Raw genomic sequence first — 27263 nt, forward strand, 5'->3', positions numbered from 1 at the left:
CTGTAGCCGCTGCTTCAGCCCAAAACGACTCACCTAAACCTGACTCGTTCAGAAGACATCTAACCTTTTTCCATCACAGTCCGATTCATCCTCTCAGCCACTCCATTTTGCTGAGGAGTATAGGTACATGTCCTGTGCCTTTCAATGCCATTCTTCTTGCAGTAATCATCGAATCTTGCATTGCAAAATTCCAAGTCATTATCAGTTCTAAGGACTTTAACCTTCTTTCCGATCTGATTTTCATCCAGTTCCTTCCATTCACAAAATTTCTCGAATGTTTCATCTTTTGTCTTTAGAAACATCAGCCAGACCTTACGTGTCTTATCATCTATGATTGAAAGAAAGTATTGCTTGCCTGAAAGTGATGGAGTAACATTTAAAGATCCCCACAAATCTGCGTGAACATATCCAAGCACATTCTCAGTGTTGTGCTTGCCAACATTGAAGCTAAGCTTCTTCGACTTTCCCATCACACAATGTTCACAAAACTTTAGCTCCTTAACATCACTCTTCTCAAGTAAGCCTTTCTCACTTAATACCTTCAAGTTGTTGATACTCATATGACCAAGCCTGCTGTGCCACAAGCTAGTCTTGTCCTTTGAGATCTCTGCATTACAGTTTTCATTCATCACAGTCTCTCCATCAAGGATATACAGGACATTAACCAGTTTACCACGCAGAGCTAAAACTTTTCCTTTGTAGAAACTCACAACCCCGTCTCCACCTTCATGAGTGTACCCATTCTTGTCAAGTGTTCCTGTCGAGATTAAATTCCTTCTGAGATTTGGAACATATCTGACATTGTTTAAGATCTTGATCGAGCCTCCATTCGTGTTAATTCTAACTGAACCACACCCCTTTGACTCGACTGTATGATCATCGCCAAGTAAAATTGTAGTACTTGTATTTTCACTGAACTCCGAGAACCAGTCCATTCTTGAAGTCATATGATATGTGCAGCCTGAATCAATAACCCATTGATCCTTGCAGTCTTGAGTTTGAACACTTAAAGCTTCTGTGAAGACGTTTTTCAGTTATAACACCAGCCTCTCCCTGATTCTCATTCTGAAACTTCTTCTTCCTAGCAAAACAATCCTTCTTAAGATGCCCTTCCTTTTTGCAGAACCAACACGTGAGCCTTGTCTTTGAGTTTGACCGGCTCCTGCTGTGATCATTCTTGCCTTTTGATCCTCTTGAGGTGGATCTACCCCTTTCTTCTGTATACAGACCAGCACCAGTGTTCTTGTCACTTCTATGCATATCTGAGAACTCATGTTCCTTTGACTTAACTGCTGAGATCAGTTCTTTGATAGTTAAGGAGTCTCTACTATACTTTGAAGTATGTTTGAGCTGATCATAGCTCTGAGGCAGTGATGTCAAAAACAAAATTACTTGAACCTCATCTGAGACATTCACATCAAGACTACTTAACTCATAAACAATTTTCAAGAATTCATCAACATTCTCATCCACGCTCTTAGATTCAACCATTCTAAACGTGTAGAACTTCAACTGAAGATGAATCCTATTTGGTAAAGAACTTTCCATGTATAGCCGATCAAGCATAGACCACATTTCAGCTGCAGTCGTACAGTTTTTGATCTTTCGAAGAACTTGATTCCCAACATTTGTTATAATCAATCCCATGGCCTTATCGTTCTTTTCTATCTTTTCAGGATCAGGGACTACCTCGGTCAAAGGAATCTTTGATATTGATGGATCTTTATCATCACCGTCTTCAGGTTGCCTTTCTTCACTCTTCGACAACGGAACCTCCTTTTCCAGATTTGGATCTGTCAAGATATTCTTCAGACCTAGGATTCCGAAGTACGCCATCATCCGAATTGTCCATAAAGAGAAATCACCAGAACCGTCGAACTTTTCGACCTCGATCCGTGAATGCATCAAGAGTTCTTTTGCCATTAACCTGGCTCTGATACCACTTTGTTAAGATTCAAACTCGATTTGATCACTCACTAGATCGCAAACTCTTCCTCTCACTCTTAGATTGTAATCGATAAACTTGAATAAGCGAAGAACAAAGACACCAAGTTTGTTTACCCAGTTCAACTTAATCGATGTGATTAAGCCTATGTCTGGGGCCGATTCAATCCGGCAATTCACTAATGAAGAAAGGTAAAGCTCGAACTGAGCTACAATGGAGTTATTATCTCTCACACAGAATCTCACTCTCTCGAGAATACAATGAATCAACAAAAGAAGAAGATGATGACTAATCTTGACTAGACTAGCCGTTATAACCGTCAAACCTTCTATCGTGACTAGAGTCTTTGACATTCTCCTTCCCTGTTATTGAATCAATTGCCAACCGGGTTCAAATTCTTTATTCTCGGTTTAACCACTAAGAAATTGAATCAGAACACTTCAACAGATTTGATAAAACAGAAATACCTTATCATTCTCAACTTCATTATCTATCTGTTCTTGAATCCCTAAAGCACCAATCTCCTTCTGAGATTTTCGATTACCTACTCAGCACAAAACAATCAGGATCTCTTTGCTACATTAAACCTCAAATATCAATCCATTCCAATTTACTATCTTGTAACAAACAAAAATGATCAGAAAAAAAAAAACCTGAACCAACCTCCGGCAGCATCGGAGAGGAATCAGCAGGTTACCAGGGCGTATTCTCAGACAAAACCGAGCTTACCATTTTCATTTAGCCGTAGTATTATATATTGCAGAAAACAGAAATCAAATCAATCAGAGAAATATGCAGATTTACATATATATACAGATATTATCTATCTGTATATACGCAGCCTCAGATTTTGTAATTATTTTTGATCGGAGATTTTTTCTTTAAAGTAAGAGAGTTAATGCAAAAAAATCTTGTATAAAGTCGAAAAAAACAATTCCAGGACATTTAAGAGCTTCTTCATCAAGCTTTGTATCTACATATATAGGAACTTATGTATCGAAGATTTTGGGTGAGTTACAGATCGGTGATGCGAACAGCATTGCTACTACTGGCTTTGTCATCTCTCTTGGCTGATCCTTTCTTGCGTTTCCTCTCAGATTGTGGCTCCTTTGCCTTTAGCTCATTGCACAATAACCTCAAAGACGCAGCTAGGCTATCATTTCTGTGCGCTGCAAATTTCAAACAAAACGTATATGAAATTCAGAATTAACAAAACACTTACATCAAGAACGTGTGTGTGAGAAGAGAGAAAGAAACAGTTTATACTGGAGAGAACAACATCGTCCATATTCACAACTTTGCGTCCAGCATGATGAGCAAATAGTTCAAGGTCCTTGGCAACATTCTCTGTTACTCATGAAAAATAAGCAAAACTTTCAGACAAAGCTATATTTAAACTGAAACACCAAAAAAGCTTATTTTTGGTTTGAATCTAATCTTCTGCAACAGATTTAGCATTTCAACATTTACCAAAGCAGTCATCCTACTCAACATGACACGCCGTGCTTAAAAACATTTCTCTATGCCATATATGTAAAGAGAATTCAATCCTTTCCTGTGTATGTAGATCGTTTTCCTGTTCGATGTTTCTGTGATTCTTTAAGCCAAAGTAACACATAAAGACCCAAGAAGAAAACCCTCTTTACCATTTGACAAAATCCTAACACAAACCAAGAGACTACTTAAAAAAATTTGACCAATATGTACTCCCCTGAAGCTAGATTAAGATTCGAAATGCATACTAAAAAATTACAAAGAAAAGTTCTTCAAACCATAAAGAAAAGTGAGTTGCAGAATATTGATCACACCTGCATATTTGAAGGCTAAATCTGCTACGCATGCGACAACAGGTGCTGCTATCTCCATTCCGTTTTTCTTCGCTGCTCAAAACAAAATTCGACTTTGTAGAATTAAACTTTCAAGCAGCTTCGTTACTATGTTGATTCATCAATTATATTGAAAATCCCACAAAACTAATTCAAAATCCATCGATTAAATCGATTTTAGGTGATCGAGAACTCGATCACCAGAAAAACAAATCGGGAAGCCAAATAGATTCTCAGACGACGGATAGAGCGGAAAGGGAAATTGAATCCATATCCATTTCAATCAACACAAATTGGTAAAATCAAAATGTGGAAATTTCGAGAATCGATTGAAATGGGAGGAGAGAGAGAGAGGGAGAGAGAGAGTCTAACCCTCGGCTTCGGCGATAGAGATTGCGGTGAGTCTGAATCGGTCTCTGATGAGGTCGTCCATGGAATCTTCTTCAACAATTAGGTCCTCATGGATATCGCTTTTGTCTTCTCCTTCTACGTCCATGGCGAAAGCAAGTAGCTAGGTTTTCGCCTGTGTTGTTGGGCAGACCGATAATAAAGGAGGAGAAATTTACGCGGGAAAATAAGATATAAAACGCAGCGTTTTGATCTTATATCAGTGCATCGCTTCCCACTCTCATATGCAACACGTTACATTTATCGATTTACAGGTTTGATTGGTAACCCTTTACCATAACGGTAAGTCGGTAACCCGTTGCATTTATCTTCCTGACTTACCGTTATGGTAAAGGGTTACTAATAAATATAAGGTTTGATTTTGTACTGCTTTTTCTTACCGCTATTTCTTACATTTTTTTGGGTACTATTTAGATACCATATCCAATTCCTTCTACACATCAGTTTGCAAAGCCTTTGTGTTACAAATCAAACCTTATATTTATCGGGACACTTCCCGCGACCAATTGAATATATTGAGTCTGACTGTAAGTAGAATAACAGAATTACGAAATGTTGTGAATATGAGCAAATCAAATTAGAAGAAGATCGATAAACAAAGAAAGAAAATCGCAATTGAAGCAAACACCCTTTAGGATTTATGTATTAATTATGTGAATAAATTAATTACAAACTTTAACATCTTGTATAAGTTAATTAATCATGAATGATATTGAGAGTGAAATATGTAAAACACAGCATATACTCCCTCTATTTGAGTGAAAACACAAAGATTAAAAAAAAAATATTCTTTAGAATAAATTTATTTTAATTTATTTTAGGTAGTTTATTCAACCAATCATGAAAGAGACCGGGTCATCATATATATTATAAGCGAAGTAAAATTTTAGTTTTGATATCTCATTTAGTATCAGGGTGGCTAATTACCTTTTATCCCTTCTTAAATTTGTTTAAATTAATTTTTATAAAAAAATACAATAAAAACGAAAATTGGTTTATATTAAATTAATTTTTATAAAAAAATACAAGAAAAACGAAAATTGGTTTAGATTAAATTATCATATATATTACAATTATTGTCACAACTATAATCATACGAAAATTTTTTAGTTACCTAAACTCTAACTTGCCCTACTATCTATATCAACCTTTTATGTTATCATTGTAGTTTTAGGTTTTGATCTTTGGTCTGTAGTTAATTTTTACATAGATGAGATCTCCACGCGGTTGTTGAGTCGGATTCCAAGCATGGTGAGATCGGTAAGGTCTTCGGAATCCCAGAATATTATTCGTTTCTATGAAATTTAAGTTTAGGAATTAGGATATATACAGATTTGAAGTAAGGAAAAGCTTGTGATCGAAAATTTGTCTCTCTCCCGGGAAATTGAGCTAACATTCATGGTGTTATTGGATTGATATTTGTCAATCGGTTGGTCAATAACTCATCTAAGTTAATCAAAATTGGAATTTACAGGTGATAATATACTCGCCTGCTAGAACTGCTACCGAGGAAGGATCTGGAAAACTTCGTATCCACCTTAAAGTAACAACTTTCTTCATTCAACCTCCCTAATTTCTTAGTTTTTTTTGTATTTCTTTTTAAACTTGAAGATTGAGAAACCTCTTATTGTATAGTTCTTGTGGCTCATCTAATACCTAAAGATACATGTTAATTACATCCTCTTGGATCCTCATAAGAGTCTTATGCTAAACGTCGCTGTTCTTCTGCTTGCCTTGCTCAGACCAATAGCTTCTGGTATCAGTAAAATTAGCCTTTGATATGGTTGTAGGTGGGAGAATCCATTGATGGGATGGACTTCTACAGGTAATCCCTATGCCAAAGTGGGTTTGGTTATGTTTTTTCCTTCTCCGTTACATTTTACGAGCCCCTTAAAAATACACTTCTGAAAAACCCACATCTGACTCATGGCAGGTCAAGAAGCCCAAAACACAGTTATTGAAGGTCTGTAAACTATCTATCTCTTTAGTTAATGCCACTTTTGACTTAACGAGCTCTACTCATAGGAGGTGTTTAAGCCTACGCTTGGAATCCTTGAATGTTATTGAAAGTTTATGTTTTTATATCTTTAGCGTGTGATATTATGAGAAAGAACTGCTTATGCTTCAACTGGTTTTGCTACCTTAAGACATAAGAAACGGGTTTCAATAGTGATTTATATATGATTTTAACTTATCGTTATACCAGTTAATTAATTTGGAGATGGTGATCCTCCGATCGGAAACATGCATCCAAGAGACAGCAACAACAGAGCGCAGCCAGACTATGATGATGTACAAAAACAGAGAAAGACGTGTTAATGTTTTCGATTAAGAACTAAATAAACACAAGAAACCGCCTTTTCAAAAAAAAGAAGAAAAAACCAAGAAACCAAAATTGATAAGTAGAGAGATGGGGATCAATCAAGAACGTAACATCCTTCGAGCATAACGACTTGTTGCATATATATAAAAAGATATGAAAAAAGATATGATGGTAAATTGGCTGAGCTAGCGAAAAAATTTACTGGGATCAATTATAATTTACAATGTCTTTTTTAAGCAAATTTTGTATGTGTCATTAAGCTAAATTTTTAACATTTTAATTATTTTTCCTTCCAAAAATACAAATATATATAAACTTTTAGAGAACCAGAAGGGTCAATTGACCCTCCTCAATTATAGCTGCCTCCGCCACTACATCAAACATGTACACAAAAATTATGTGCTTATCCAAAAACGACTGGTTGTTCGGAAAGTTGAAAGATAATCAACTTGAAAATGAGAACAACATTTAAAAGCATACACCAGAATATAAAATGAAAAGACTTTCTTTAAAATAGAAAAATATGAAAATATAACCAAACTCATAAAACTGAAAAAATATAGGTACGTCCAATAAATTTGTAATTTCTAAAAAATAAGTAGAAGAAGAAAATACTAAAAAAATACTAGAAAAAAGAAAAACCAAAATACAAAAGAATGTAAGAAGGAGAACACAAAGAATAAGTAAAAGATGTGGAATAGTAAGAAGCTGGAGAATACAAAGATGATAAAAGTAAACAAAGAAGATAATGTAGAAGAAAAACCAGAAAAACAAAACTAAGAGAATCAGAAGAAGAAAACAAAGAAAAATCAAGTTAAAAAAAAAAAGAAGACGATAGAGAAGAAGAACAAGATGTTGGAAACTATGGAAGATGAAAAGAAAATAAAAAATTAAAGATAAAGAAGAGAGAGAATAAAAAGGTGAAATCAATAAAGAAAATGATGGAAATAAAATTAGTCGATAAGACTAAGACAGTGAACAAAGAAGAAGAAGAATGAAGAAAAAGATGAGGAATAATAAAATCAAAAGAGGTAAAAGAGGAAGAATAAGTAGAAGAACAAGAAGTAAAAGATCCTAAAGAGAAAAAGCTGTAGAAAATAAAAACAAGAAGAATAAAAAAAAGTAAGAAAAAACATAGAGAATTAAGGAGAAAATGAAGAATATGGTGTGAGAGAAGAACGAAAGATAAATGTGGAAGAGATGAAGAAGAATAAGTAAAACGATAAAGAAAAAAAACTAAAACATAAAGAAAAATAAAAGAGGTAGACAAAAAAAATCATTTAGTTGGTTTTTGAGTTTTTAAGTTTAGATGTTTTTATTTTTGTATGATAGTTTTATTTGATCTTGTATGTCTCATTTAGTTGTTCTAATTCTATTTGGTAAAAATATAAAGTTTTGTTTTAAGTTTTGAAACTCTTCCACCTGCGCAAAGCGCAGGCTAAACACCTAGTAAATCATTAAATAGATTCAAAATTTGCATTAAAATATGTAAACACCTTATACAGTGAAACAAACACCAAATATTATGAAACAGAACGAAAACATACAAAAATCATATTAAACACAACAGAAGAAATAAATACCATTATATACTAGAAATAAAATATACAGATATCGTACTAAACATGACGAATGAAAAGTACCATTATATAAGTAAAAAGAAAGGACACATCTCCAAATCTTATACATAGTTCATGATTCATAATCCATCTCCAAAATCTGCAATCCCTCATCACCATCTCCTCATAATCTCATACTCATGATTACTTGCAATTTTATAGCATCCTCAGCTGCAATGCTTCATCATCAAAATTGTGAACTAAACCTTGGCGGTAGGATACTTTACGTCTGAAAAGTAAGTGGTGATGGTACTAAAAGGTTTCAAGTAGACACAAATCTTCTCTTTACGATCCCATTCAATTTATGAAGGCGATTACTTGTAACTCCATTCAGTCACGTTTAAGCTACAAAATTTCAGAACTTTAGCAAGCACTTCATAGGTTGATTTCCATCGAGTACATATACCAAAATACAACCCATTTCCACTCTTAATTCTACACTAAACACACCTCAAAAATGAATCTATCCGAGCTCTATATGCTTTCACAAACTTGACATTATTCTCCAAAAGATCAAAAGGTAGTTCCAGTCCTTCTTCACTATGAGATTCAAGATATGAGCATAACTGAGGTTCCCTTACGTGGAGAATGTTTTTTTTTTGTCTTGTAAGCTGACTTAGTGATATTCGTATTTGTCTTTCAACCGTTCTTGTCTTTCAACCTTTCCTGTCTCGGTAGTCTAGCTTCTCGATTTAGGAAAAATTTCAATCTTCATTAATGTAGTGTTCTCACATGTAAGAACTTTCAATCACATATGAATCTGTTATCACTAATCATAAAAATCTGTTATCACATAAGAATCTATTCTCACATGCATGCTTACGGATTTTTGGATACTATCATCCATATCCAAAGTAATAGAGAAAAAATTTTTTTCTCTAAATCCCAATCCTTCAAACTGTCCAAAATTTTCTTAACTATTTCTTTTTCAGTGTGTGGAGGTTTGAAATCACAAAAATGTAAAATTTTGTTGTCCAACCTCCAACTATAATCAATATAATGAGTATTTAAAACAAATATGCTATAAATTATATTTGACTATTGTAATTTACAAAATCTTTTTTAGCTTTACTTTATCCATCTCATATATATATATATATATATATATATATCTTAAAAAAAATCATCAACAGAAGTTTGCTACATATATGCTGACAATCTGGATTCAAGTACTTATCAACAATGAATATGTGTACAATATATATAAACAGAAGATGCATTATTATCAACAATGCAAAAATAGTACACTTACTAATTGATGATTTTAAACCAAAATTTGTATAGTAGTTTAAATGTAAAAAAAATACTAAAATAACATATGATATTGATAATATACTATCGAAAATGTTCGAGAATCTATTTTGTCAATTATCGAAGAGAACAATATCCCTTTGGATATGTCGATCTTCCTCTTCATACATTACAAATGGGATAAGAAGTAGTTTTTATAGAAGGACCAAGATATTATTTGTAAGCCAAGTGTTTACACCATTCAAGTTCGTCGTGAAAATCAAATTCAAGTATTCATGATGAAAGAAGAACACATAATTGTTTGGAAGAATTATATATTGCTCTCATAATTATAACTAGATTTTAATCCTGTGCGTCCGCACGGGAATGTTTTATTTTTTATTTCTAATATAAGTTTCATTTATCTTTTTTGTTTAGATATAATTTATTTTTTTTATTTATTTTTTTAAATTAAAAAATTGTTATCATATTTTAATTTTAAACAGCAAAATTTGTATATAGTAGAACAAGAGTATACGTTAATTAAGTATAAATTGATCTAATGTTAATTATAAACTTTGTTATTATGTGAATTTAGATTTACATATAAACAATCTATATATCTATGAATTTGCTAATCCATCCGTTTAGTTGTCTTAAATCATTTTTAATATCTTACATGTTTTGACAAATTAACCCGTATAAGACTATAATTATAATTGTATAACCCTATAAATATTTACTAATATGGAATATTTGGACCAATTGATTATGAAAAATATAATAAGATATTTATTTACTATTTGTGCTATTAAAAAAATGTGTATATATATATATATAAAAACGGGCTAAAATGTTAGTTTAATTATCTCAAATCATCTTAATATCTTACATGTTTTAATAAATTAACTCATAAACCTTAAATATATAACTCTAATCAGCTCGATCATATTATTGTAGAATATAAATATTTATTAATCTCAAATATTTGATATTTTAGACCGATTGTTTATGATAAAATACGATAAAGTATTTATTTACTATGCATTTTTATAAAATTATTATTTAAATTTAAAATTGTAAATTAAATCTTTCTTGTATTTAAGAAATTCTAAAGTATTAAAATTATTATCTAAATTTTTGTAATAAAATTTAATTATAATTTTTTTTGAATTTTTTGAATTTAAATTAGATTGAATGCAAATTTTTGTAACTAAATTTAATTAAATTTCTAATAATTTGAAATTTAAATTAAAGATGACCTAGATTTTAGGAAATCTAAAAATATCTAAATTAATAACTAATTTTCCGAAGTTAAATATAAAAATAAAATAAAATATTATTAAAAAAACTTTAGGAATGTTTGGATGCAATCACTAAATGTGCTTCTGTTTTAATAGAATAGATTAATATGTTACATGCATATTTATACTAGAGATCTTTCCTAACGATATATAAAAATCTCTATAATATTCAAATAATAATGTACATAATATTAAAATATCTTCATAGATTTCGTAGATAGTTTACCCCGATCAGAAAGACATACTTTTAACATGGTCATCATCATTTGATTAAGCAAATCATATCGGCTCATATGGTGATGACATTTTCGCATCAATGCACTGCAAAGACAATGGCGGCTAAACTTGTGGACACTGTTATCAAAATGACCAAGACCATGTGTTCATCATCCAATTCTGGCTGAATTTCTGGAAACTGTTCGAGAGAAATATTATGGCTCTCATATATGCATATCATTTGCAATCCGATGGCCAAATCAAGGTTGTCAATCCTTGCATGTTTAGATGAAAGAAAATGGATCCAACGACTTTTGAATTTGAATTGCATAGGATGATAAAATTAGTGAGTGAGGTGTCGTTTATTTCATTTCAACATTGATGTCTCGTTTAATACCATAAACAACTATTCACTTGATAGTTTTAATGCATATCTGAATGTATATATGTATGAGTTGATGTGACGTTTAACACTATTATAATTTTAGACTCGTATACATTCATTATACACCAACCAACACTGATACGATATAGTAGAAGCTCGCAATATACATATAGGTTTATTCAAACACGGACTATACGTGATGACATAGATATGATCGTATAGCATATATAAGTATGCATGCTTCTTGGAATGAATGAGAAATGGTTAAGAGAAGAAGACTATGAATGGAGAAGACAGTCAAAAAACAAGGAGACCAGAATGGGAAAAGAAGGAAGCCATGGTGATGGTGTCGAACAGAGATGTGAAGAGAAAAGAGAAATTGAATATTTTATTTTTCCTACATCTTTGGGTTGCATCTTTTGCTTTTCTATTTGCTATTTCTGTCCATCTTTATTCTTATAAAAACACATAACTGCCTAAGAAGAAAACACTAAAGTGCAAAGACTTGGGATTAAGAAATAACTCTTCTTATTGCTTTAAGAAAATTACTCAAAACTTAAAGCTCTTAAACTATCTCTATAATCTCATGAGTCTACCACAACTTGGTGACTTCATATATATAGAGACTTATTGCCTAAATCCTAAGCCAATTAGAAATACAATTTTCCTTTTCTTAGATAACTCCTAAGTATATTTAGATAACTCCTAAATATATATTCCTAATCTGTTTAGGGAAACTTGCTGCTCAAGTTTACTTCAAGCTTAATCCAACATTCTGCCCTTTAAGCTTGAAGTCTACTTCTTCCACATCTTCAACTCCTATAAGCTTTCTCATTTCCTTGAACTTATTCTTCCAAGGGGTTTTGTCAAAATATCAGCCTTCTGCTCTGTTCCGGAAACATGCTCAACTCGTACCAACTCATTTTCGACACATTCACGGATGAAGTGGTATCTTCTATGTATATGCTTGCTTCTGCCGTGAAAAACCGGATTCTTTGTAAGTTCTATTGCTGACTTGTTATCAATCCTGATAGTCACTTTCTTGCACACGTCTCCAATGGCTTCGCTGAGTAGATCTTGGAGCCAGATCGCCTGTTTTGCAGCCATAAACTCGGCTTCACAAGATGACATTGCAACAGTTTCCTGTTTCTGAGAACACTATGTAATAGGACAGTTATTCAGATAAAAAACATGCCCGGTTGTGCTCTTACCATCATCCACATCAATGTTGTGGCTACTGTCGCTATAACCTGTAAGTTCTGTTCCATTAGCCCGACAAAACTTTAAGGCCAAGAGACAAAGTTCCCCTCAGATACCTTAGCACTTGTTTCAAGGCTGCTCCATGAGATTCCTTTGGCTCGTGCATATACCTGCTGAGTACGCCAACACAGAAGGAAAAGTCGGGTTGTGTGTGAAGCAAATATCGGAGACATCTGATTCTTTTCCGATACTCTGTTTCATTAATGCCCTTCTCTTCTGTAGCTTTAGACAACTTCAATCCTGAATCCATTGGTATATGAACCGAGTTACATTCTCCCATACTTGCTTCGTCTAGGATCTTAGTCGCATACCTTTGTTGTTTGAGTACAATGCCTCCTTGGTGTTGATGAACTTCTATGCCGAGGTAGTAAGTTAACTTTCCCAAGTCACTCATTTCGAATTTGCGAGCCATCTCTCTTTTGAATTCCAAAATGAGGTCTAAACTTGAACCTGTAACAAGCAAATCATCGACATAGACAGCCACCAACAAGAGTTTATCCTTCTCTTGGTTCCGATATAGCGACGGTTCCTTTGAGCACTTGACAAACTTAAGCTCATTAAGAATAGCATTTAATCTGTTGTTCTAGGCTCTAGGAGCTTGTCTCAGTCCATAAAGTGCTTTGTTCAGCCTATAAACTTTGTCTTCACTCCCCTTGACAACAAATCCATCAGGCTGTGTGACATATACCACTTCCTTTAGTTCTCCATGAAGAAAAGCCGTTTTGACATCAAGATGGTGTATCTCCCAACCGTTTGATGCAGCCAGTGCTATGATGAGACGAACTGTTTCGATCTTGCCACAGGAGCAAAAACTTCTTCAAAATCTACTCCGAACTTCTGCACATAACCTTTTGCTACTAATCTAGCTTTATACTTGTTAATGCTGCCATCAGAATTTTTTATTTTATTTTAAAGACCCACTTCAACCCAATTGGCTTGATTCCGATGGGGGCATCTTCAAGGTTCCAAGTTTTTTTTTTTTCAATAGAAGAAATCTCCTCCTCACATGCATCTCTCCATTCCTTGAGTTCTTTTGCCTCGTCATAGTCCCACGGCTCATCATTCATACATAGCAGCAGACACTCACCCTCAAGCTCGGCCAAGCAGACAAAATCGCTTAGATATCCAGGTCTTCTTGTCTCTCTTGTTGACCTTCTTAGCGACTGAGCTATACTCTGTTCTTCTGGTATCTGCTGTTCTGTTTCTTCACTTGACTCTGTTTCCTCTTGGTTTGTATTTTCATCGAGAATTGGCTCTGTTTCATCGGCTTCATTATCCTCTCCATCTTCTTCGATGCTTTGTCCAAGATTTCCCAAATCAAGAGTAAACATTCCTGAGTTTCTTTCTCCTTCTTTCCCTAGGTGGCTCCAACTCCAGCTTTTATCTTCATCGAAAAATACATCTCTGCTTACTGTTATTTTTTGACTTCTAGGATCAACCAATCGATATGCTTTTGACCCTGGTTCAGTGCCCAAATGCACAAGTACTCGCGACCTATCATCCAGTTTCTTCAAGTGTTGCGAGTCTACTTTGGCATAGGCGATGCACCCGAACACACGCAGATGTTCCACATTCGGTTTTCTATTCTTGAAAACTTCATAAGGTGTTTGTGCCTCCAAGGTTCTTGTCCCAACTCTGTTTATCAGGTAAGTCGCATGCCTTACTTCTTCTCCCCAGAAGTAATTCGGTATGCTCATGTGTTTCTTGATGCTTCTAGTCATCTCTAGCAAAGTTCGATTCCTTCTTTCCTCAACGCCGTTTTGCTGAGGAGAGTATGGTGCAGTTAGGTGCCTCTTAATACCTGCATTGTCACAAAACTCTTGAGACACAAATTCACCTCCTCTGTCTGTTCGGAAGGTTTTGATCGAAGCTCCTGTTTCTTGTTCGACCATGGCCTTGAACCTTTTAAACTTTGCAAACGCCTGACTCTTCTCCTTCATGAGTATCGTCCACATATATCTCGAATGATCATCGATAAGCACGCAAATATACCGATTCTGAACAGGTGTTGATAGTGTAATTGGTCCGCAAAGATCACCATGAATAAGCTCAAGTATGTTCTGTGCACGGTAAGATGTCGCCTTTGGGAACATATGTCTTGCTTGTTTTCCAAGTAAGCATGATGAACATGTTTCTTTCTCAACAGTTAGATTTGGTATTCCAATAACCAGCTCCTTTTTTATGATGGTCTTCATGTTTTCCAACCCAATATGTCCTAGTCTCGCGTGCCATCTTGTAGAATCGTTTAGATCCATAAGCTGTAAACACTTTGTAGCTTCAACCTCCATTCGAACCTTGTAAAGTCTGTTACGGGATCGATGTGCTTTAACCAAGAGTCTTCCATCACGATCATGCAAAGTTAGATGATCTTCTTTCATTCTCACGTCGCATCCAGACTCGGTAGCCTGCCCAAGGCTGATGATGTTACTCTTTAGACCTGGTATATAGTAGACATCTGCCAATATCTTCTTCTCACCATTCTTGGTTATAAACAGAATCGCCCCTTTGCCTTTGATGTCGATGCGGGAATCATCACCGAACCGTACCTTTCCAGTGATTGTCTCGTCTAGCCTTTTGAAATAAGTTCGATCACCAGTCATGTGATTGCTGGCCCCATTGTCCAGGTACCAGATGTGATCACCATCGGAACTTGTCTCAAAACAGTTGGGTTTGATGTTTCTTTCATTAAGGTATACAACCTCGTGCATCATCATCTGCTCGGCTTCTTGCGTGTCTTTGTTGTCGTCTGTTTCTTGTGCTTCTTGGAGTTTAAGCATCCTGTCAGGACAATTCGACGCATAATGTCCTGTTTTATCGCATCTATAGCAAATAACTTTGGATTTATCTGTATATCCTCCGTTTTGTTGATTGCCGTAGCGACCATGTCCTCTGCCCCTTCCATAAAATCTTCCACCTCGTCCTCTACCTCTCCAGCTGCTTTGCGAGTCTTGTGTTTCCTGGTTCGCATACATGAGCTTGCCCTGTTCTTCTTGCTGTTCTTCTTCGTCTGTGATTCTCTCTTCGTACGCTTTTAACCTCCCAACAATATCTTCGAAGCTCGTCTGGTTAAGATCGAGGACTTGTTCAAGGGCAGCAATGATATGTATGTATCTTCCTCGAGGAAGACTTTTGAGAAACTTTTTAACAAGCTTTGGCTCCTCAATTTCTTTTCCTAATGCTGTGGCTTTTGTGGAAATCTCCGAAAGTTTTGCTGAGAAAACATCAATCGTATCGGTCTCCTTCATCTTTATTCGATCAAATTCCGACATCAGAGTTTGTAACTTAGCCTCCTTTACCCTTTCTGCTCCCATATGTCGGGTTTTTATCGACTCCCAAACTTCTTTTGCGGTGTTTAGGTTTCCGACTGTTATGAGAAGAGACTCTGGTATTGATTGGAATAGAAGTGCTCTAGCTAGGTCATCTTTGTCTGCGTCTTTAACTCCTTGCTCGATCGTGTCCCATACCTTGTGGAGTCTGAGTGCAACTTTCATCCTCATAGTCCACACGGTATAGTTTGTTGCATTCAACATCGGACATTAATTGCATTGTGGAAGACACGCTCTCCTTTGGCTTGGTCGGATCTGTAGCAACGATATCACCCATCTCTGTATAACGTATTATCTTCGTCTTAACACCTTAACTCTGATACCAAATAAAGTGCAAAGACTTGGGATTAAGAAATAACTCTTCTTATTGCTTTAAGAAAATTACTCAAAACTTAAAGCTCTCAAACTATCTCTATAATCTCATGAGTCTACCACAACTTGGTGACTTCATATATATAGAGACTTGTTGCCTAAATCCTAAACCAATTAGAAATACAATTTTCCTTTTCTTAGATAACTCCTAAGTATATTTAGATAACTCCTAAATATATATATTCCTAATCTGTTTAGGAAAACTTGCTGCTCAAGTTTATTTCAAGCTTAATCCAACAAACACCTCTTAGATCGTCCATGCGCGCATGGAATTGTCTTTTAGCCACTAGGTCTTCTTGGATATCGCTTATCCTCCTAGGTCCATGGCGAAGCAAGAGCTAGTTTTCGACTGTGTGTGCTGCCCCACAGTAAAGGGAGAAATCATGTCGGGAAATTTGTACAGAAAAAGAGAGGACAAATAAAACGCAGCGTTTTATAATCATTCATATAAAGAGGTTTTTTTTCTTTCTTTGCTTGACGAATTCACAAGCTACTGAACTAAAACAATTATATTTGCATCATCAAAATACAAATACCCTTTACTGAGTAAACTAACGAATAAATAAAAACATGAATCTTTAATGCGGTTTAGGATTTCTCGGTTGTTTATGAAAGGAAGGTTGAAACTTTCAACCTTCACTATTGACCCGTGAAAACCCTAGTCGGCCATAGAGAAAAAAGATGGGAGATGAGGAAGTAGAAGAGAATATGAGAGAAGGAGAAGAGGAAGAAGAGAAGATGAGAGAGGGAGCGGGACGAGGAAGAGCCAAACGGCGACGAAACCGCCACAACCAAGGTGGATTAGGTTGGTAACTACGTGTGTATAAGGTCTGATCAGAGCTTAGAATGATATAGAACGGTGTGCACGCACGTGATGAGTACAAGGGATATCAAAACTGTCGATATGCAATGTGTGCGTGTACTTGCTTTACGGATAGTAGTGAATGATATGCATGGGGCATATATATAATTGTGGGACTGACCTAGGATCCAGATCTGTCAGACCCCATTATATTAATATATTCACACTTAGAAGCATGTTTGTGAGGTATCTGCTCTACTCGTCAAGCTACACTGACAATAAACTTTCGTAGATAACTTTAATTTTTAAGCATACCAACATCAACCAAAGTTAATTAAAAGATTGTTGACAGGAAGAAACTTAAGAAGATTGTTAAGTTGTCATACTATAGATTTATCTTTGTAGGGGAAAGAAAGATTTTAGTTGTTGAGAAAAAAAAAAAAAAGAAAGATTTCAGTTGTTCTTAAAACATGGAAAATAAATGTATTAGTGCGACACAAAATATTTCTACTTTAAAATATTTTCGCTTAAGTGCTGGTCTTTTTTTTTGGGTCTATGTACTGAAGATATTTACTTCCATATATAAAAATAAGAGGTTGGACATAATCCATGTCACGCTCTCGACTTTTAAAGAAATAAGAGGTACATAAGTGGTTTCGTAGTAAAAGTAATCAAAAGAAAAAGAAAAACGAGAAATTGGTCTCGTACACGGAAGCTATAACATCAACGTATTGACCATTGAGTCCTTTGTCCAGATGCATTCCTAAACCAACCGAGAGACCAATACATGCAGGGTAGAATAGTCATTCTTTCTCTTACTATTCATGTAATACCACGTGTCACAATCGTAAACTCTTATATCGGACGGTGGTGAGTCCGGTGACTTCTTATGGGGTACTAAAGTTACTTAGCGAAATTCTTTTTGGCTATTCAAAACCTGGTTTACTTCTGTACCGATAACGAAAACATGTCTTTTTGGTTTTTTACCTTTTATATAAGTAAATCTAGTATTTAATCATATGTTTTTACAGCTCCATCCAATAATTTCATGAAAATGTATAATAAATTTACCAACTACTGAGTTTCACCGTTTGTTTGTGAATTAAAACCGGTCGGTAGATTACCTAAACCGAGTCGGTAATTAGGTCGGTATACCTCGTGATATTTTTTTTCATTTGAGCTTTGGAAGTATTGTTAGCGTGCGCGCTGGTGCACCGAACAGGTGTTATGGACGCGCACTGTAAGAAGAATTAGACCGGAGAGAGATAAGGGAGGGTGAAAAATTAAAGCACACCATATCCATCTATTTTGTTCATTTCTCTCTCCTTCTTCATCATCTTCTTCGTCTTTCTTCATTTGATCCTGTGTTACGCTACAATCGATTTCGGTGAGGGGGATTGTACTTAATTCTTCTTGTATTCGATATTTTTTTTTTCAGAGGATTCTTGGTTGTTAGTGATGTTTGTTCTTGAGTCTGTTTTGAAGCTCGGATTTGTCAAAGCTAGGGTTTTAAGTTCACTTGTTTCTGCGATTTAGGTGGTTTTCAGATCCTGAATTTCGTTGCGATTCTATAATTTTTGTTTCCTTTAAAGTCAATCTCCGTTTATTCATTTCTGTTAGTGTTAGGTTCGATTTCTTGTATCTTCATTTGTAGCTGGTTTTGTAGCTTCTATTGATCCGAGCTAAATCGAGCTCAAGTTTCTGGGCTAAGCTGTGTTTGGGACTTCACTTAATGCAAAGTTCTCTTACTATTTGTTCATTCTTGCTCAGTAAATGATTCTAGTTACTCGAATATATGCTTCTTTGTTTGAAGTCTTGCTCACTTTGCTTTTCGATTTGATAGTTTGTTTGTAATCCTTTCAAGTCATGTGCTTCATTTGACAAGTGTTTTATGCGTATAGCTGTTTCTTCATGCATAGTGATGGTTTCTTTACTAACTTCTTTTATCTTCATATTGTAGGAAGTCATGGCTATGGCCACAAGGGTGCTGGCTCAATCGACTCCACCGTCTTTGGCCTGTTACCAGAGGAATGTCCCCTCTCGTGGATCTGGGAGAACGAGAAGACCGGTGAAGATGATGTGTAGTCAGCTACAAGTGTCCGGCTTAAGAATGCAAGGGTTTTTGGGATTACGTGGGAACAATGTCTTAGACACTCTAGGAAGAAGCCGTCAAGATTTCCATTCGAGGGTTCGGCAGGCAATGAATGTGCCAAAGGGGAAAGCTAGCCGGTGTGTGACGAAAGCAATGTTTGAGAGGTTTACTGAGAAAGCTATCAAAGTTATTATGCTTGCACAGGAGGAAGCAAGAAGGCTAGGGCACAATTTCGTGGGAACCGAGCAGATCCTTCTAGGTCTCATTGGTGAAGGTACTGGTATTGCTGCTAAAGTTTTGAAATCCATGGGGATTAACCTAAAGGATGCACGCGTGGAGGTAGAGAAGATCATTGGAAGGGGCAGTGGATTTGTTGCTGTTGAGATCCCATTCACTCCTCGTGCCAAGCGTGTTCTTGAACTCTCGCTCGAAGAAGCTCGCCAACTCGGTAAGCTCCTTCTCTCTAGCAAGTCATTTTGCCTCTGTATCTGGAGTCTCTATGTTGATTGTGAAGTGTGTTATCTACTTTGTTGATCCGGCTTTGCTAATATTTTCTTGTGTGGATATCAGGTCACAATTACATTGGATCCGAGCACCTTCTTCTTGGGTTGCTACGTGAAGGTGAAGGTGTTGCAGCTAGAGTCCTTGAGAATTTAGGTGCTGATCCTAGTAATATCCGCACTCAGGTAAAGTAGTCATCTCTGTGGTCAAACTGTTATTTTGAATTTGATATTTTTTAGAAGTTGATAGTACAATACATCAATAACTTAATTGAATTTGATGGCTAGGTGATACGCATGGTGGGCGAGAACAATGAGGTCACTGCTAATGTTGGTGGAGGAAGCAGTAGCAACAAGATGCCAACTCTTGAAGAGTACGGGACAAACTTGACGAAACTAGCTGAGGAGGTACTTATTTGTTGATCTGACCGAATGAGATTTCCTTTGCAGAGATAATATCAAGTTAAGACTTCATCAAAATCTTTCTTTTGCCTTTCAGGGTAAATTGGACCCCGTTGTTGGAAGGCAGCCGCAAATAGAACGTGTGGTGCAAATTCTTGGTAGGAGAACCAAGAACAACCCATGTCTTATTGGAGAACCTGGTGTTGGTAAGACAGCTATTGCTGAAGGACTTGCCCAGCGTATTGCCAGTGGAGATGTTCCTGAAACCATTGAAGGGAAGAAGGTAAGCACGAGACTTGTCTGTTTCTCAGTCTTATTGAAAAGTTTGCAGTTTAATAAGTGAATACTTGTAAATGAGTATGAGATACAGTCTATCTCGTTGACTTCAAATCTTCCATTACTGCATACTGGCTCAAAACATGTAGGTACCTTTACTGGGTTAGTTTTTGATTCCATGCCAAAATGATCAAAACAACATGATGAGTGATATGCTCTGTGTGCCCTCTGGTTTGCGGAGATTAACTTTCTTACATTTGTTTTTGCGAGAGAATATCCATACTGATTTGTTTTTGATTCTGTAATAATATGAACAACGTACTTAACAATTTAGACTCAGGCTGTCAGGCCACATCTAATTTCCTATGATAATGCTGAATAGTGTTTGTAGATGACAGTGATCTGATGGTTCTTGCGTTTTCTTTTTGGGTGGCTTCAGGTTATTACCCTTGACATGGGTCTTCTTGTTGCTGGAACAAAATATCGTGGAGAGTTTGAAGAGAGATTGAAAAAGCTTATGGAGGAAATAAGACAGAGCGATGAGATCATCTTGTTTATCGATGAAGTGCATACTTTGATTGGGGCTGGAGCAGCGGAAGGTGCAATTGATGCAGCTAACATTTTAAAACCAGCTCTCGCTAGAGGTGAATTGCAGGTAATTATTCTGTGTGATCCAGTTTACATAAAAACGCTCTGCACTTATGAGTAATTTATGGTCAATGGCTTAAGTATTGATCTTTAATCACAACAGTGCATTGGAGCTACAACTTTAGACGAGTACCGAAAGCACATTGAGAAAGACCCGGCATTGGAAAGAAGATTCCAGCCAGTGAAAGTACCTGAACCTACCGTGGATGAAACTATTCAGATATTGAAGGGTCTGCGTGAGCGATACGAAATTCATCACAAGCTTCGTTACACTGACGATTCTTTAGTAGCAGCTGCACAGTTGTCATACCAGTACATTAGGTGGCTAATCTCTCAGATTACTTGTTAATAATTTTCTATTAATTAAGGGTGTTGTTAATGTTTCTTACCTCTGATTGTCCTTTGATTTCCAGTGATCGTTTCCTTCCTGACAAGGCAATTGACTTGATCGATGAAGCTGGTTCTCGGGTTCGCCTTCGTCATGCACAGGTGTGGTGGAATCAAATACCGAGTGTATGTTAGTTACCATCATCACTTTTCTATCATTATTTAACTTGCTCGTTTATGCAGGTCCCAGAGGAAGCTAGGGAGCTTGAGAAGGAGCTTAGGCAGATAACAAAGGAGAAGAACGAAGCTGTCCGTGGCCAGGACTTTGAGAAGGTACATACCGTATTATATATGTATTCCTCTCAGAATTGTTATTCAACTTAGGGGATAGTAAGAAGACTTATGGGGAGATGGAAATTTCATTTCAGGCTGGGACACTTCGGGATAGAGAAATTGAACTCAGAGCTGAGGTATCTGCTATCCAAGCGAAAGGCAAGGAAATGAGCAAAGCAGAGAGTGAGACTGGTGAGGAAGGTCCTATGGTCACTGAGTCAGACATCCAACACATTGTGTCTTCATGGACTGGTATCCCTGTAGAGAAAGTATCAACCGATGAGTCTGATCGCCTCCTCAAGATGGAAGAAACCCTCCACAAACGTATCATAGGCCAAGACGAAGCTGTCGTAGCCATAAGCCGAGCTATCCGCCGTGCACGTGTTGGACTCAAGAACCCTAACCGTCCAATCGCTAGTTTCATTTTCTCTGGTCCGACCGGTGTTGGGAAATCCGAGCTTGCCAAAGCTTTGGCAGCTTATTACTTCGGATCTGAAGAAGCCATGATCCGTCTTGATATGAGTGAGTTCATGGAGAGGCACACCGTCTCGAAACTCATCGGTTCACCTCCTGGTTACGTTGGATACACCGAAGGAGGTCAGCTAACCGAAGCAGTTAGACGTCGTCCTTACACAGTCGTTCTATTCGACGAGATCGAAAAAGCCCACCCAGACGTTTTCAACATGATGCTTCAGATCCTCGAAGATGGTAGATTAACAGACAGCAAAGGAAGAACTGTTGATTTCAAGAACACGCTTCTCATCATGACATCGAACGTAGGAAGCAGCGTGATCGAGAAAGGAGGAAGACGTATCGGTTTCGACTTGGACTACGACGAGAAAGACAGCAGCTACAACAGAATCAAGAGCCTCGTAACCGAGGAGCTGAAACAGTACTTCAGACCGGAGTTCCTGAACAGGCTAGACGAGATGATTGTGTTCAGACAACTAACGAAGCCGGAAGTGAAAGAGATCGCGGACATACTGTTGAAAGAAGTGTTTGAGAGGCTGAAGAAGAAAGAGATTGAGCTTCAAGTGACTGAGAGGTTCAAAGAGAGAGTGGTCGACGAAGGTTACAACCCGAGCTACGGAGCCAGACCGTTGAGAAGAGCCATCATGAGGCTTTTGGAAGATAGTATGGCAGAGAAGATGCTCGCGAGAGAGATCAAAGAAGGAGACTCGGTGATTGTGGACGTTGACTCTGAAGGTAAAGTCACTGTGTTGAATGGTGGAAGTGGCACTCCCACTACTTCGTTGGAGGAGCAGGAAGATTCTCTCCCTATTGTTTGAAGAAAATAAAAAGGGGAAAGTCTCACTGTGTTCTCTCTTCTTTTGCTTTTGCCCCCTTAAACGAATTATCTGGCAAGAGAAGGGTCTCTCGATGAGACATTTGGGGGTTTTCGTAATATACATTTTCTAAATATATGAAGAAAAAATGTAATGTATAGATGACATTCTGTAGCTTCTTTTTCAATGCTTTTTAAGGACTTACTTTGGTGCCAAAAAGGGTTTTTCTTTTGGTGTGCTCTCACTTATTTCAGTTTAACCAGTCATGCAATTCACTCGGAGATCCTATTTATTCATTCTCGGACACAATGGGTTACAAGTTTTTTATGGAAAACTCGGATGAAGAAGAAACTCCAAATCGACGGAGAAGAAGGAGATCGTCCCAACAAATGCTCAAAGAACAATACAGAGTCCGGAGATCTATAAGAACCTAGTTGAAAATAAACATCTCCAGACTTGCTGAAAACACCACAAATATAGAAGGTTTTATAATATAGAAGGTTTCTCTTTGCATTCGTAAGTGTAATTGTTTTGGTAATCCTTACATGATTAAACATGTATCTTAGAAAGTTAAGTTAACTAGGTGATTATCGGCACTATGTGCAGATAAATATTAACCATAATTTTTGAATATGCAAATATAATGTATATAAATATAATTATAAAAAGTTAGTTGATATTTATAATTGCAAATATATGTACTGATTATGCAATTATAAATTATAATTAAAGTTATATTTATTTTGTAATACAATTTCATAAATGTTAGATAATTATTGGTTTTATAATTAATTTTATAATATTTTTATATAAATAGAATTGTGTATTAAATATACTAAATTAAATTAATATGTTCTATCTAACCGGTCCAACATTAGACTAAGATATTTTGTTTTGATATAAACAAATTTTGAATTATAATATGTATAAAAATAATTTTTTTTTATCATTAAATAAATAATGTGATTATTCTTTTTAATAAAATTAAGATAAAAAAGATGAGATACAAATATATTATTTAATAATTTAAATAATATTATGTATTAAATTTTTGTAAATATGTTGATAAGACAAATTTTAAATTTTAATCTGTATGAAAATATTTAAATATTTATATTATTAAATAGATAATGTGATTATTTTTAACAAAATTATGATAAAAAATGAGAAAAATATAATGTTTAGTAACATAAAAATATTATTAAATTTTTATTAATACGTTGATAAGAAATAGAAAGAGAGAAAATATTTTTACAAATTAAATGTTGAAGTATTAAATATATAATTGATATAAATTAATCTTTAATTAAATTAAAATTAATTAAATACGATGTAATTAATCTAGTTTCAAAAAATATCTAAAAAGCTCTTTGAGATTCACACTTTAACATAGCACTCAGGTAAATATTACTCAATAATATATGAGACAAAAATTTTTTTTTTAAATGTTCTTGTTAATTAATAATATAAGAAGATTCTTGATAACTTGATACCAAATCTCGATTACAAATTTAATATTTACCATTTTGACCCAAAATACTAAATACTAAATAAAAAATTTACCATTTAGATATTATTGTCAAAATCACCTAATTGAAATTGAAAGCTAACAAAACTCTAGCGCATCACTTCTCTTTTACTCTCACCGTGTGCATCGTCCGGCAACACCTCTTCAGCCGCTTCGTCTGACATCGCCGTCGTCCGCCAGCATCGCTACGAGTATTACTTTAGATTTCCGGGTAAGTTTCTGCTAAATTTATTGATAAATCGCAAGTTTCTGTGTAGTTGATTCCGAGATCATGAGATCAGGGTTCTTCTCCAGCATAATCATTTCTTCTACCAATTTCTTTTAGGTTTCCAGCTAGAAGATCCTAACAGCATAATACCACAATGTTCAGCAACAACAACAACAGCGTATCGATCTCAGTGTCGGACGACGAGCCTAACGATCTGAACCGGATCCGAACCCGAACCCGTAGAAAACGGAAGAAACCGGGTCACCGAACCACCTTCGAGCTCCCACGCTACTTTCTTAGGCTTCTCCACAGGTACTGGATCGTCTTGGTCTTTCTTCTCGCGGTTGGATTGCTAGTCTTTGAATCGACGAGCATCGGGACGAAATCTGAGCTCAAAATTCCAGATTCGAGCGGAAAAAGCAAGAAAAATGATGGGAATTTGAATAGATTGGATCCAACGACAAAGGTTATTGGTGGTGTTAGGCAGCGTAAGCTCTTGAATTTCCTATTTGATTACAGAACTACTGATTAGTTTCAAAACTCGTGTGTTGTGAAATGAGGATTTTTTTTGGCCCTGAGGAAAGTGTGTATGGATTTTGTGTTTTAGGTTGTTTGAAGCTTCTGCCTCCTGAAGAGCTTGAGCATCTTGATATCTTAGAGCGTAAACATTCAAGCTCTCCTGTTAAGAAAGTTGTGTACCTAACCGATACAAATGCTTCTTCTATGGACGAAGAGAAAGCTGTTCGTGGTAATGGGACGCGTTTTAATTTATTTACGGGGAACCAGACTTTTGCTGAGAGAGAGAATAGTTTTCAGGTCATGATTTGGTAACTCTACAAGGCTAAGAACTTGAGTTTCCCCATAATCAAAGGTGTTCTTTGATTTTCTGAATATTGTTTTTTTTTTTGTTACATCAGGTAAGAGAAACAGTTTCAGTGCATTGTGGGTTTTTCAATGAGAATGGGGGATTTAGGATCTCAGATGAGGATAAGAAGTTTATGAAAAGTTGTGAAGTAGTAGTCTCGACGTGTGCGTTTGGTGGTGGAGATAACCTTTACGAACCTATTGGAATGTCCAAGGCATCAACTCAAAAGGTTGGTCACTCTGATTCTTGAAATGTTATCTTTTACATATCGAGTAAGCATTTCGAACATATCGTTAGTCTTTTTGTTGAACTATTTTGTCTGCTGCATCCAAAATCCTGAAATGAGTTTTGTGGAAGCAGGTTTGCTACGTTGCGTTTTGGGATGATGTTACACTCGCAACACAGGAAGCAGAAGGTCATAAAGTTGGCGAGGATGGATACATTGGAAAATGGCGAATTGTGGTTGTAAAGGATCTGCCTTTTTCAGACCAAAGGCTTAATGGAAAAATCCCAAAGGTACTCTTCATCTACTTTCAAAGGCACATGTAGTTCTCTTTACCATATGAGCTATTTTATTCTCTGGGTTTTTAACTGTTGCTGATGTCTTCACGGTACTCGTCGCTTCTTATAGATTCTCAAACTTCTTCCTTTTGCGTGTTTGCTTATATCTCACTTCTGCTTATAGGTTGACATAGCCCAGGTTTAGACAGTAAAACCAAAAACTTCTTTGACTTCATTCTGTGACGTGTTAAATGGTCTTTGCTTGATTTGGATTGGCTCTCTGTACTGCTATATTCTTTCTTACTTCTTTCGATCTCATGTATAATATGGTTGGAGTCTGACATATTTGACTTTCCCTTTTAAATTCAAGCACATGTGAGTATAATATAAGATGTTTCAACAATGAATCTATCTGTTGTTAGATGCTCTCTCATCGGCTTTTCCCGGAAGCCAAGTACTCGATATGGGTGGACTCGAAGTCCCAGTTTCGAAGAGACCCTCTGGGTGTATTAGATGCTCTACTATGGCGAACAAACTCTGTGCTTGCGATTTCAGAACATGGAGCTCGAAGTAGCGTATACGACGAGGCAAAAGCTGTCGTCAAGAAACACAAAGCTACACCGGAGGAAGTCGAAGTGCAGATAAATCAGTACCGGCGTGACAAATTACCCGACGATAAAAGATTCAACGGGAAAAAAGGTAAAAAAACATTGAATTCTTAAACGTTTAGAGGATCAAGTTTGTGACAGCATTTTGTGTGTTCCAAAACATACAGCTTTGTCTGAAGCTTCTGTGATTGTGAGGGAACACACTCCATTGACGAATCTTTTCATGTGCCTCTGGTTCAATGAAGTGGTCCGGTACACGTCGCGTGATCAGTTGAGTTTCCCATACGTTTTTTGGCGATTGAAAGTTCTCAAGAACATCAATATGTTCCCTGTGTGTACACGTAAAGATCTCGTCAATAGCATAGGCCATGTACGCAAGGCAAAACCGTTGGTTTAGTCTCTATAAATTTGTCCTTACCTTATTTATTCATTTTTTCTTTATAGTCATTTTGTGTTTAGGTAGTTGATAATTGTAACTGAACGGATATTTCAATTTTTTTGTACCAGACAAAGTGAACCAAAATTAAACCAGAATATATTGTAACTGGATCGTGATTCAACCTAAACTGTCTTCTTACTTACTTTTGTTGTATAAATGGGGTCAATAACTTTGAATTGATCCGAAATTGGGTTTAACTTTCTTTCAATTTACATTATTAATACTAACTAATAA

At 36.0% G+C, this 27263-nt stretch overlaps 3 protein-coding genes and 1 long non-coding RNA gene across 6 annotated transcripts; 3 read left to right on the forward strand and 1 right to left on the reverse strand.

Moving 5' to 3' along the window:
- Positions 1–2866: 2866 nt before the first annotated feature.
- LOC18018040 (protein MHF1 homolog) lies at positions 2867–4289 on the reverse strand. Its single transcript, XM_006401976.2, has 4 exons — positions 4144–4289; positions 3754–3825; positions 3212–3292; positions 2867–3114 (listed from the first exon to the last, which is right to left on the reverse strand). Exons 1-4 carry the CDS (start codon positions 4265–4267, stop codon positions 2960–2962), a joined length of 432 nt encoding a protein of 143 aa, XP_006402039.1. The 5' UTR covers positions 4268–4289; the 3' UTR covers positions 2867–2959.
- Positions 4290–5327: 1038 nt separating this feature from the next.
- Positions 5328–6512, forward strand: LOC112086842. 2 transcript variants are annotated; one of them, XR_002899692.1, is made up of 5 exons: positions 5328–5439; positions 5654–5722; positions 5970–6004; positions 6113–6142; positions 6386–6512. It is a non-coding gene; the product is annotated as an uncharacterized LOC112086842 (long non-coding RNA). The 2 variants fall into 2 exon arrangements; XR_002899691.1 differs by lacking the exon at positions 6386–6512 and having other exon boundaries at positions 5922–6004; positions 6113–6226.
- An 11750-nt stretch (positions 6513–18262) lies between these two features.
- On the forward strand, positions 18263–23099 carry LOC18018041 (chaperone protein ClpC1, chloroplastic). 2 transcript variants are annotated; one of them, XM_006401977.2, is made up of 10 exons: positions 18263–18403; positions 18977–19556; positions 19679–19794; positions 19897–20016; positions 20108–20293; positions 20726–20941; positions 21038–21255; positions 21348–21423; positions 21505–21594; positions 21690–23099. In XM_006401977.2, exons 2-10 carry the CDS (start codon positions 18983–18985, stop codon positions 22881–22883), a joined length of 2790 nt encoding a protein of 929 aa, XP_006402040.1. In that variant the 5' UTR covers positions 18263–18403; positions 18977–18982; the 3' UTR covers positions 22884–23099. The 2 variants fall into 2 exon arrangements, with proteins under 2 accessions (XP_006402040.1, XP_024012410.1); XM_024156642.1 differs by lacking the exon at positions 18263–18403 and adding an exon at positions 18534–18552.
- A 1398-nt stretch (positions 23100–24497) lies between these two features.
- LOC18018042 lies at positions 24498–27148 on the forward strand. Its single transcript, XM_006401978.2, has 7 exons — positions 24498–24619; positions 24734–25104; positions 25224–25432; positions 25534–25710; positions 25842–25997; positions 26405–26681; positions 26758–27148. The coding sequence occupies exons 2-7, from the start codon at positions 24771–24773 to the stop codon at positions 26985–26987; spliced, it is 1383 nt and encodes a 460-aa protein (XP_006402041.1). The 5' UTR covers positions 24498–24619; positions 24734–24770; the 3' UTR covers positions 26988–27148.
- The last annotated feature ends 115 nt before the right edge of the window (positions 27149–27263 follow it).

The sequence above is a fragment of the Eutrema salsugineum genome, unplaced genomic scaffold (assembly GCF_000478725.1).
Source record: "Eutrema salsugineum unplaced genomic scaffold, Eutsalg1_0 scaffold_2, whole genome shotgun sequence".
Lineage (NCBI taxonomy): Eukaryota > Viridiplantae > Streptophyta > Magnoliopsida > Brassicales > Brassicaceae > Eutrema > Eutrema salsugineum.